The sequence below is a fragment of the Sphaerodactylus townsendi genome, linkage group LG11 (genome assembly GCF_021028975.2).
Source record: "Sphaerodactylus townsendi isolate TG3544 linkage group LG11, MPM_Stown_v2.3, whole genome shotgun sequence".
Classification (NCBI taxonomy): domain Eukaryota; kingdom Metazoa; phylum Chordata; class Lepidosauria; order Squamata; family Sphaerodactylidae; genus Sphaerodactylus; species Sphaerodactylus townsendi.
In genome coordinates this window covers 645,485-658,163 of record NC_059435.1, presented here as the reverse complement: position 1 = coordinate 658,163, position 12,679 = coordinate 645,485, and the positions used below count along the sequence as shown (strand labels likewise).

General features: G+C 51.2%; 1 protein-coding gene across 2 annotated transcripts in view; it reads left to right on the top strand.

Annotated features, from left to right (window-relative positions):
- Nucleotides 1-12,679, top strand: part of EPHA5 (EPH receptor A5) — a 76,153-nt gene that overhangs the window by 43,213 nt on the left and 20,261 nt on the right. For both annotated transcript variants that reach the window (XR_007245721.1, XM_048510401.1), the window contains exon 9: nucleotides 9,284-9,477. Coding sequence is in view for 1 of the 2 variants with exons in the window: in XM_048510401.1 (XP_048366358.1) it covers nucleotides 9,284-9,477 (194 nt within the window). In the remaining variant the exon portion in view is untranslated. The remainder of the gene's footprint in view (nucleotides 1-9,283; nucleotides 9,478-12,679) is intronic.

Here is a 12,679-nt window from a genome sequence, read left to right as displayed (position 1 = left end):
TGGGCCGAACTCCTCCAGACGCATACACATACCCCTCTCGGCCTTACTCTGTTTGGGAGAGGACTTAGGAGCTGGCCTACCTCCTTGCTTAGCCCCCCTGCTTTGGGAGTCCTCCTGAACCTCCCCGGTTCCCAGGGCAAATAGCAGCAAGATGGCCCTCGCCCCCTCAGGACAGGCAAAGTCCCAGCCGTCTGCGTCGTGCATACTGTGACTCTTCGGGCCCCAATTCGCTCCTCGTGAGGGAACGGGGTTTGGCTGGGGTGCCACTGGTCGGTGTGGGTGGGGAGCGTCTCCTAGGGCTGGACCGGCGGCAGTAGCTCTGTGCCTTGATCAGGCGAATTTTGGTTTCTCCTGCTCACTGGTACTATCCCGCTAGGGTTGGGGGGCCACCGCCCATCATACCCCACTGCACGATCTCTGGATCCAGCGCCTCCTTATAGAAGTGGATCAGGACTTGCTCGGGCCAGTCCCGGATCTGCCCGGCCAGCTGGCAGAACTCTGACGTGAAGTCCACCACCGAGCGTGTGCCCTGTTGGAGGTTCTGCGGCTTCTGCTTCATCCTTTCCTCTTGAAAGGGATCCTCGAATCTCTGGCGTAGGGCCGACATGAAGCGAGGGAATGACGAAAGTTCATGAAGTCCCGTGTACCAGGCCACTGTGTCTCCTTCCAAGCAGGCCCTGACCTCGTGGATCTGGTCGGTGTCATCCTCGTAGGACTCGCCGTAGCATTGCATGTGCACCTCCACTTGTACCAGTAAGTAGGGGAGGGATTCGACTTTGCCGTTGACCCGGGCCTTCAGGTCCCTGCATTGTGGTGGCCGGTCCATTGGCCACACGGCCTGTTGGGGGGTTCCCACAAGCAGCGGCGGCTGTGTAGACGTGGAGTCTGCCCCCTGCCTAGGGTTCCCCGAGTCCGTCACTGTCCGTCGTTGCGCCTGCAAGTGCTCTATCTCCTGGTGGAGGGTTAGCTCCTCCTCCGCCCGGGCCACATCCCTGGCCCGCAGCAGCTCCATGTCCCGAGATAGCCTCTCAATCTGCCAGCACATCTCCTCTCGTTCCTCGTGCCAGGCCTCCTCCGCACGCCGAGGTGCTCGCCTGTAGTCATCTTGGGGCACCTCGTCTTCTTCCTCCAATTTGCGTAGGAACCAGTCCGACTCTCTCCTCCCCGTCTGCTGGTACCACACTTGGCCACGTGTGTGAGTGGGTTTGTCCAGGGTGAGTCGTGGGTGCCTCTGACTCCGCGTCCGGTATCGGGTAGTAGGCGGGGGATCACCCTGCCATCAGCTCCGGGAGCCGGCATTTCTCCCACTGTTGCATCTGCTGCAGCCTCTTTGGGGCCAACGACGTCCTTCACAGTGGCTGTCCCTTGACCATTGGTAGTCTTCTCGCCTGAAGCCCCGTCCACGGCGCGTATGGGACTCAGGTCGAGTTTAGGGAGAAATTGTCTTAAGTGTAAGACCGCAGTCCCAAAATAAAGCAAGCTGTAGTTTTTCTTTTAAAAACGTAAGACTTTATTGAGAACTGAAGCATGCGAGAGATAGACGATTTCTGAGGAATATAGAAAGAATTAAACCTTAAACCCCTGTTGACCTTGGCCTGCCCCTTGCCGGGCCCAAGAGCCGCAGTTACAGTAATATAACAAAGGGAAGAATCCCACCATTCAAATACAGAGTTAACATTACAAAAAACAGGGGGCTGGTCACACCTTGGAGAGCTGTGGCTGTGGCTGCATTTTAACTTTTGTTTTCTGGAAGCCAGGAAGGGGAGGGGGGATGAGCCCGCCAGGGAGCCCATCCTGACAGCCTGAGGTGTTGGTATGCCCTTACAATGTTTGCGCAGATGACCACAGATAAGCATTGAAAATAGTAAATAGGTAATACTGTTAGGTAATATGATTGGAAGTGAAACACATACACACTTTGCCATGTGAGACATCAGGTGGGGTCCCCCCCCCACACATGCAGGTAACTTTCACTCTCTGTGCCTCACCCACTACTACCACACAACACACATCCAGCTCATCCTCACACACCTCACTCTGCCCTCCCTCACATCCAACCACCCCTTACCCACTTCCTCACCCATATTCGCCACAGCTCTCTTTTACTAAAAGCGAGCTGGAGTTTGCCTTTTTCTTCTAAGAAAATCCGCAGGGTGGGGGCAAACCAACACTACTGGCACATGGCCCTTTAATGTAAAGGATTCAATGGTGTTGATGTTCAGGACAGCCGCCTGGCCTTGACTGGATTCCATAACCCGGGCGATGGGCCAGCACCTGCGGCGGAGACTCTGACCTTATCTCTGCGAGAGAGATGAGAACTCCGTTCCCATGGGAATCCGGGAGGGGGGATGGGATGGACAGAGTTATAACCTGTGTTTCTGGCGGGAGACTCTATTCCTGCCACGTCGTGTACGTGAGCTTTCTAGGATGTCTGAATAAACGGTCTTTTACACCAAAAGCCTTTTTATTTCTGCTTCTATGGAATTCCTTACATTGTGGCAGGAATCTTAGTTCATCCTATCTCCCCAGTGCGCAGTGGACCTCTGGTGTCTCGGCATGGAGGTTGAATATTCCTGAATCTGTGGAAGGTAAAAAAGCGGTAGCCCCCGGAGAGGGCTCCGAGCTTTCCCTTATGGATTTGGAGGAACGGCGCGGGAGAGCGGGTCTCAGCTGGGTGACTGCTTTCCCGAATCCTCGTGATCAACGCGAAGTCTCCCCTTACTCCATTGGGACGAGGGACGCAGGAGACGCATCATGTGGACTTCAGCATGAGTGGTTGGGGGCGCTGTCTATGGATCGAAGCCTGTGGATCGGATATCTGCCCCAAGTTTCCGGTGTGGATTACAAACCTCAGATGCAACCTGTCGCGGAGGGAGACGGGCCTGACCACGCTTTCATGCGTGACAACACAGGGGAGTCCATTGAACGATTCCTGGACTCGTAGATTTTTGGTGATGCTCCCAAGAATCCCACCGTGGCATAGCACTGGGGCCCGTCCTAAGACCACCGTTGGAAACCAGGACTATATCGGAGAGTTGGGAGGGGTATCCGCATTTCAAAGCTTCCCGATCGGACCCCAAGATCCCGGATCGCTTAGCAGCTGAACCTGAGGTCCCGTGGAGCCGCCGGTGAACACGTAGGTGCTGCATTCTGATGAAGAAGGAATCCGAAGAAAGCTCTGCCTTCCCATCCGGATCTATTCCCCCTCCGTCAAAAAGAGAGCTGGGATATGAGGAAGTGGAGCCGACGTGGCGCAGATGACCCAGGAAGCATGGGGCCGTGGAACGCCAAGCTATGGGAAGAGGAACGAGAGCAGCTGCAGCAAGAGCGTGAAAACCTGCAAAAAGACCGGGAACAAGCGAAGCGCAAAGAAATCTAAGCTTCGAATTGGACCGTGCCAGAGACGCGCTGCAACGGCAATATATGCAGAATCTATCAGTCCATGATAAGGTCCTGGAACACTCAAACTGGACTTAGAGCTGTCAACGCGAAAGCGTTAAGGCCAAGGCGTACGCATAAAGTGAACTAACTGCAGCTATTCAACGAAGATCGAACTGGCCAAACTGGAACGAGAGAAAGCAGCTTTGCATATGCGCACCAGGATGCCTTGACCCGCAAGGAGAGAGACTTAGCCGCCTTGGAAAAGGGAGCTGAAGAAGCAGCAGGACAAGATGCCCCAGAAGTTGAAAGTCTCGGCGCTGTCACTGGTACAATGTGCCAACGCCAGAGGCGGCGATGCTGCTGGGTCCTGCTACTCGCGCAAGATTCTGCCACCTTCCAAAGACCTGTACTCCCACCAGAGCACCAGTGGCACCGGGCGTTGGTGCCCCCACCTCGACCGATTCCGGCCCTCCCCTGCGCCCGCTGCCTCAACTCTTTAGAACCGCTTACGTAGCGGCTTTTCGCAAAGAACCCGTGGAGAGAAGGATACGCTACAGACCCTCCAATCGGCCTCGCCACTGTTTCGATGGGGACCGGCTTCCAAACTCCCCTACTTCATCCTACAACTCGATGCCCACATGGAGTGACTATGACTGATCTGTACCGGTCTGAACGCCGAAAAAAAAAAAAAAAAAAATCTGGGACATCGGTTCCGCTCTTGGATGGAAGCGTACGCCCGACTGGTTTAATGACTCTTTTTTTGATCCGCGGGGAGGATACTCGCACTGAACCTGCGTTCCTCCAAGCCTTTAAGGGCTGCGCTTCCAAGATCCGGTGCTGGAAAATGAAGCCATCCGCACCATCAAATCTATTCAGCAAAGGCAACCGCTCCTTTGCCGAATTTGCCCCGCGAATTTCGTCGCGGCGGCTGCTTCGACTTCCTCCTGAGTTGGCCTGAGCGCCATGAAATGTGAATACTTCTCGAGATGCCGTCGACGGCAAACTGCGGGAAACGGTGTTCGACTTATTCCAGTTCTCCCGCATCTATTGCTGATTGGATCGAATTAGGATCTCAAGCGGCGTCTCGTTTGGATTACGCTTCGTGCCGAGGGCCGCCCACGCCCAAAACCCGCCGCTCACGACCACCATTTCGACTTCGCAAGCCAAGCCCAGCAGCCTTCCAACGAAAAACCACCTCCGAGCGCCGTCGCCGTCTGGGATTGTGTCTTTACTCGCGGAGGACCGGGTCATCTAGCCGCCAACTGCCCGAAAAAAAAACAGAAATAACCGCTCCGGCCGCACGCACTCCCCATCTGCCAAGCCACCACGCAAATCCGGGCCGCCCCCAACGGGCTCATCTAAAGGCGGTTACCGAAGGCGACCCAGAGGAGGGGGAAGCAGCTGTTTGCCTTTCTTCTTTCAGCCCCCCCCCCCCATGGATATGGGTTCGACTCCAGATCTCACGGTGAGAGTGAAGGCAGCCCCATGCGATTCAAGCGATTCTGGCCAACCCTTCGCTAAGCACACTTATTATAGCCTCAGCTCCTTATGTAGATTCTGGGTGCTCCCATTGTTTAATGCTTTTGACCCCAGGTGAAGCGAGGAGTGAACTTCTTGACTAGGACCCAATTCCCTGGCTAAGCCCATACCGGATTTCACCCAAATGGACGGCAGCCCATACCGGGGCCGAAGGACCGACCCAGTTCAAAAGCGCTAACCGGTCCTCCTTAAGCTGGCGCTGACCATTGGGAGAAAATTAGTTTTATTCTGGCGCCGTTAAGAGCACTCCATAGTCCTGGGCGTACTTGCCATGGTGAAAGCGTTGTTACATGAACCAAAAAATTCATTTTGGAAAGAAAGCGATCTTAGAATTCACTGACCCCTCCCTCGCGGAGGAACACATGAATTGGGGGAAAAACTCACCTCCTAGTGACATACCCCCCTGGCTTCGTCCTAGGCAAGGTGCACGCTCTAATTGCTCGAATCTACCGGGCATTCCACCCGCTAACACAAGATTTAGCCAGAGTATTTCAGGAGCAAGGAATCGCGATCAATTGCCACCCCATAGAGACACTGACTGCAAAATACCGTTATTACAGCCAGGGGCTCCAACTACACCAAGGAGCAGAATCTACCGCATGAGCTAATGAGGGAGAAGGAACTTCGTGCCTTCTTAGACAAGAACCTTGCTTTCGCGGGTTCATACGACGAAGCTACCAAACATCAACACATGCTGCTCCTGTATTATTTGTAAAAAAAAAGGACGGATGCTTTAAGGCTCTGCACGGATTAATGAGAGGACTTTCAATGCGGTTTCCCTGTCCAATAAATTCCCTTTGCCATTAATCAAGGACCTTTTAGATGCATTGGGCAAGTGGACGCATTTTTACTTGTTGGACTTAAGAGAAGCTAACTACAGGGTCAGGATTGCGGAAGGCTATGAACATTTGACTGCATTTCTGACACAAAATTTGGACAGTATGAATACTTAATAATTATTCGGGTTAAGTGCGGCCCCCGGAGCGAGTGGCTCTTATCAACGAAGTTCTCCATGATTTATTATACAAGGGAGTAGTGCGGTGTAATTTAGATGATGTTTTAATTTATTCAATAAACCATAGAGGAGCATGAAGCCTTGGTTCGGGAAGTACAAAACGCTTGCTCAACAACTCCCTCTTTGCCAAACTTTCTACAGCCTAATCTCCACCAAACCTCTATCGACTTTCTGGGTTAATGGATCTCTTCCGAAAGGCTAAAAATGGATCCTGTTAAGATTGAAGCAGTCCTCCAATGGCCTCGCTGCCCCTACCAATCGGAAGGAACTCCAATCTTTCCTAGGGTTTGCTAATTTCTATCGCGGACTTTATACCCCACCGCTGAACTGGACTCTCCCACTTCACAGCATTCCTACGCTATCTGGCGCGGTAAAGACCCACAGGCTGCCAAGCCCGGGGCCCCCCTTTCCTGGTCTAAAGAATGTCAGACAGCCTTTTCAACATTTAAAAATCAGCTTTTACTACCGTATCCTATCCTAAAACATCTCTGACCCAGATCTTCCTTTTGTGGTTCACGTGGATGCCTCGGACAAAGCGCTTTGGTGCAGCCCTGTTGCAGAGAAATAAAGATGATAGGCTGGTTCCGTGCCTTATTTAATGTTAGAAATTCTCGGGTGCTGAGCTCAACTGGACTGTAGGGGATAAAGAGACTGCGGCCATCAAAGTAAGCATCTTCCACTTTGGCGCCATTCGGCTGGAGGGGGCTAAACACCCCTTTCAAGTTTGGTCGGATCACGCTAGAACTTTGGTCGCAGCTCTTTCCACCCCCCTCAAGATGTCCGCGAAAACGAACTCCGTTGGGCCGATTTCTTTTCTCGTTTCATTTCACTGTCCATTTTTTTCCTCGGAAAAACCAATAAACTGGCTGATGCGCTCTCACGCCTGTCCGGGGAGGGGGGTGGAGCGTTCCTTACGTGATATCCTCGCACTGTTCTCTCCCCCTCCCAATTAGGGCTGGCTGTCACTCGATCTTCAGACATCCACTCCTCCTTCTCCACCCATTCTCGTAGCTCGGTCTCTCCTTTCCCACGAGAACTCGAGGAGGCGGGGCTGGCGCTGAAAGCCACCAGCGGAGGAAGGTGACTCCCACTTACTTCTGGAGAATGGTGTTTGGCGGCAAGGGGATTGTTGGTACGTGCCTCCCCCCCTCCGTAAGCAGTTGTTCTCGGTGCCTGTCATGATGCCCGCTCGGCTGGACATTTTGGCTTCCTTAAGACTCTGCATTTGGCCCGCCGTCAATTTTGGTGGCGCGCGATGCGCAAAGACATTGAGACATATATCAAGGGTTGCTCTGTTTGTGCGGAAGCCAAATCCGTTCCTCGAAAACCCCATGGTCTGTTGAAGCCTCTCCCGGTGGCCTCACTCCCCTGGGAAGTCATCTCCATGGATTTTACACGGATCTGCCAGAAAGTCAAGGCAACACGGTCTTTGTGGGTGGTGGTGGACTTATTTTCTAAACAAGCCCATTAGCCCCATGTTTTCCCAACTCCTCCGCTCCTAAGTTAGCGCGCCTAATCATTCAGCATATTTATCGCCTACACTCACTGGCCCCGTTAAGGTGGTTCTCCCACTGCGGGCCCTAATTCCTTTCAAAGTTCTTGAAAGCTTTCCTGGGCTTGTTAAAATGCCGCCCCGGTAATTGCCTCCCCCTACCAATGCCTTCAAAGTGACGGTGAGTCGAGAGAGAACGAAGAGAACCCTGGAGCAATATTTACGCTTGTTACACCAACTATCACCAAGCTATCTGCTGCGCGAAGTTAATTCGGTTGGCAGAATACGCGTATAACAATGAGGCTCAGAGCAGGACAAAAAAAAACCCCTTCGAAATCGCAGCCTGGTCGATCCTTCCCTCCGTCGTCGCGAATCCGCTCGCGAAAGCGCGAATCCTCCGGAAAGTTCCAACAGTGGATTTCGCTTCGGGTCGTAGGGTGGAAAACGGCCCAGACCGCCTTACAGCAGGCTAAAGACTCCCCAAAACTTCAAGCGGATAAGCACCGCTCGGATTTTCCTTAACGTGTGGGCTTCTGCGTGGTTTGTCTACCAAAAAATCAGAGATCGCATATAAATTTTCAAAACTGGGCAAAAGATTCGCGTATCCTTTTAGGATTACTAAAGTGATTAATGATGTCACCGCCCGATTGGACTTTGCCTAATTCTCTTAAGTAATATCCATCCTGTCTTTTCATTCCAGTTTGCTCAAGTGAGGCCCTCGCTTCCAATGCTCGGCAACGACCACGCAGAGACCCCACGACTATAATTGATGGCCACAAGCATTACTTAAATTGACGCCATCCTGGACTGCGTTTTAATCGCGAAACGCTAAATATTTAAGGCCTCTTGGGTGGGATATTCCTCCGGGTATAATCAATGGGTCTATTCCGAAAATATTGACGCCCCTGCCCTCATTTCTGCTTTTCACCGCACCTTTCCGAACAAACCTGGGGGGGAGAAGTTTTTCTTAAGGGAGGCAGAGTGTAAAGGATTCAATGGTGTTGATGTTCAGGACAGCCGCCTGGCCTTGACTGGATTCCATAACCCAGGCGATGGGCCAGCACCTGCGGCGGAGACTCTGACCTTATCTCTGCGAGAGAGATGAGAACTCCTTTCCCATGGGAATCCGGGAGGGGGGATGGGATGGACAGAGTTATAACCTGTGTTTCTGGCGGGAGACTCTATTCCTGCCACTGCGTGTACGTGAGCTTTCTAGGATGTCTGAATAAACGGTCTTTTACACCAAAAAGCCTTTTATTTCTGCTTCTATGGAATTCCTTACATTTAAGAACCCAGAGGGCTGGCCTCAATCTGAGCGCCTCACCACCCTGCCTCTGCTGCCTGACTGGGATAGCCTCCTTGCCCCAGTTCTGTCTTACCCAAGCCAGGACAGTGCGTGTCAACCAGCCTCATGGACAGCAGAATTCGCACTCTGGACAGTTCCACTGTGCAATGGAAAGGGTTACCTTATACTAAAAACCAAGACAGCACCATATAACGATGTGAATTGAAAAGGGACAGAGGGATTCCATTTGACCACCTCAAAAGGCTATGCTGGGGATCATTGGACCTGCATGGACATCTGTGTGGGTTGTGGACTGTGATGAGAAGGACAATTGCCACAGCAACGTATGGCCGGGTCCCGCTAGTATGAATATAAGAATTTGTGATTATCACAGACTTTGATGTGCATAGAACTGAAGCTACCAGCAGAGGTGTCTTGAGTGAATATTTCATACAGGCAAATCTGCCTGTTGATTTTTCTGAGGCTGTTTTGCTGGGCTGCTTGAAGCGCCTGAGTAAAAACAGTTTGCCTTGAGAGACAAAAGCGCAGCATCTGATCTGTCATTCCGCAGGTGATTAAAGCTGTTGAAGAAGGGTATCGTTTGCCCAGCCCGATGGACTGCCCGGCTGCTCTCTACCAACTCATGCTGGATTGCTGGCAGAAGGATCGGAACAGCAGGCCCAAGTTTGATGAGATCGTCTGCATGCTGGACAAGCTCATCCGGAACCCCAGCAGCCTGAAGATGCTGGTGAATGCATCGACGAGGTACGTGGCCCATCCCCCGCGTCTGGCAGTTCCTTGTGTTTTCCTCCCCATCCTTTAATGTTGCCGAGATTATCTGATCTGAGGAAATGCTGCTGTTCTATTGTTGCCAAATAGTTTTGTTATGATATTTTTCCTTCTGATTTTGAACGCAGCTGCAGGGCTAGCCCCAAAGTGGGGCCGCTGCCGGGGCTCATGAATCCAGTGGGACCCAGTCCCACATCTCCTCTGATGTCTGCACTGACAACCTTCCACTGCCTGCATGGGAGTGCTTTGCCATGTGTGCTTCCAGCTGCATGTGCTGCCTGCTGCTGCTGGAAGCACTTATGTGGGTGGCGCTCACCACACCCGTGTTCCTGCTGGCCACAGCCCTGCTGCACCTGCCATCCAGCACCAGCACAGAGAGAGAGGGGCATGCAGGCAGTGTGGACAACTGTAAGTGCAGAACGGGAGAGCTTGTGAGTGGGCCAAGGAGGGATGCATAGGCTGGCGGGGGCATGTGAGTAAGCAAGAAGAGCCCCCCAAAGAACCACTCTGCCCAGATAGACGAGAAAGAAATAAGATGCAGCTGCCCATGACAAGGGAAAGCAGTTTGCCCAGGCTTAGAACTGGGTCATTGGCTCAGCTATCAGGGAAACCAGTTTTTGAGAATGAGGGGCTAGGTTCTCAGCAAGGTCGCAAGGTCCCTTCTCTTGGGCCCCTTCCACACATGTAGAATAATGCACTTTCAATCCACTTTCAATGCACTTTGAAGCTGGATTTTACTGTGTGGAATAGCAAAAGCCACTTGCAAACAATTGTGAAAGTGCATTATTCTGCATGTGTGGCCTTGGAGATGGGTTTAAACTGAAAAGAGCTGCAACTCCCTTGGAGGGGCTGCAAGATGGGCCACAACATCCCCCCTGAATATTTTTTAAAATCACATTTTAATTCATTGGTACATTGAATCATAGAATCATGGAGTTGGAAGAGACCAGCAGGGCCAGCCAGTCCAACTGCCTGCCATGCAGGAACACACAATCAAAGCACTCCTGACAGACGTTCATCCAGCCTCTGTTTAAAAACCTCCAAAGGAGAAGACTTCATAACTCTCCGAGGCAGTGAATTACATTGTTGAACAGCCCTGACGGTTAGGAAGTTCTTCCTAATGTTTATGTGGAATCTCTTTTCCTGCCCTTGAATCCATTATTCCATGTCCTAGTCTCTGAGGCAGCAGAAAACAAGCTTGCTCCCTCTTCGACATGGCATTCCTTCAAATATTTAAACATAGCTATCATGTCACCCATCTTCAACAAAAAGAAGGCCACCAATTCACATTCCACTGGGCCCGAACCACCCAACAACAAGCAAATTCTGTCTGCATCATACTAGCCTTGTTTGTTATGATTACTATTAGCAAGAGACAGAAATTATGACACATATTAAATCTAAAATTAATACCGCAGATAAACATTTCAGAGCTGCTACAGAGACATGCTAAATTCCAAGGTTAATATATTGTAGTATAGCAATAAAATATTAAAGTAAGGTGGCGTAATAAGGAAGAGAGAAGTTAATTGCTTATGCTCTAAACATACTTATACCTGATGGGTGTAGGACATTATATAAGTAGTTTGGTGGGGAGACTTCACACAGGGCCCATTTTATTTCCCTCAACCCAGGATTTTTGAAAATCGCTAAATAAATGATCATTTTGCACAACCCCAAGTTGGAGGACCTCTGCGGACACAACAGGCAGGAGATGCTTTATTCCCCCTCCCTTCAACCTGTTCGTTTTATGCTTCATGACTTCCACTATTGGGAGAATCCGCCTGCCTGTCAGGACTGAGCCTGTCAGAGCCAAATGGCAGGTAGGGCAGAAGGAGGCGATGTACCATCCTCTGATGTGGGGCAAAAGCCTGGCGTCTTCCCCTCGGCGCCCCAGGGTATCCCGGACACAGTTCTTGTCAAAGGAAGGTGTGAACTGTTCCCAGGCTGGCAATGCTTTGTAGTGAATTCTTTGTAGTTTGTAGAGGAGAGTAGGAGCCATTTGGCTAGGTGGGAGTGGGCAACAAAATAGAGGTAAGGGGTTTGAGCAGGAATCGCCAGATTCCTCTTTTGACTATGTTACCTATGCTCTGAATTAAAGGCTTTAGAACAGTGATGGCGAACCTTTTCGAGACCGAGTGCCCAAACTGCAACCCAAAACTCACTTATTTATCGCAAAGTGCCAACACGGCAATTTAACTTGAATACTGAGGTTTTAGTTTAGAAAAAACTGTTGGCTCTAAGGTGCGCGTAACTCGGGAGTAAGCTTGGTGGTAGTTGGTGGCTTTGCTTTGAAGTGCAACACTTAGAATGGGTGAATCACGACCCTAGGTTTACTCAGAAGCAAGCCCCATTGCCAGCAACCGAGCTTACTCCCAGATCGCGCTTTAGTTCTTCACATGAAAATTGGTGGGGTTTAACAGTACTTAACAGGGTTACCTGCTATCAAGCTTCCCCAAAGTCTTAGGTCTGAAGTTTAATGCTAATAATTTCCCTGAAATAATTACACTATTATCAAACTGGGGGCCTGGCAGGGGGAGGGGTGCGGGGGGAGAGGGAAGTAAAACTTTCACTTTCTGAAACCCAATAACCCCACCACCACAAAATAGAAGTAAAAAGGCAGTCAAGGAAGGCAACCCTAAGCAAGAATGCTGTGCAAGGGGTGGAATAACTTCAGGAAAGCTAAATTGGTGGAGCAGCCATCTGATCTGCAGTTTTTCCTTCACAAGCAATCCCATTTGACTTCCCACAAAAATGCAACAGGAACAGAAAAATAAAAGCATGGAGAATATTTCGAAATGGACATCTCTGTCCCACATTTGCCTCTGTCAGAATGGCCCTAATTCTGACAAGGGGAGGTGGGGAAGGGATGCTCAGGGCAGTAAGGGATGCTCCTCTCCCTTTCCTGCCAGTTGGTCAGGGCCTGGTTTAGCTCAATTCTTTATCGGTGTGAAATGCCTTTTGTCTTTTGTACTTTTGCTTTGATCCTGTGGGAACGGGATTGGCGTTGGGAGCCTAGGGACCTTGCTAGCTCTCTCCTCCCTGCCCTGGATTCCCAGGCACTAAAAGCCCCATCACTCTCTCTCCCAGCTGAGGGGGGCCTTAAACAAACAGTTCACTCCAATCGGGGCAAGCGCCTGAATCCCACCACTGCACGTGCCCTGCTCTTGGTACAAAC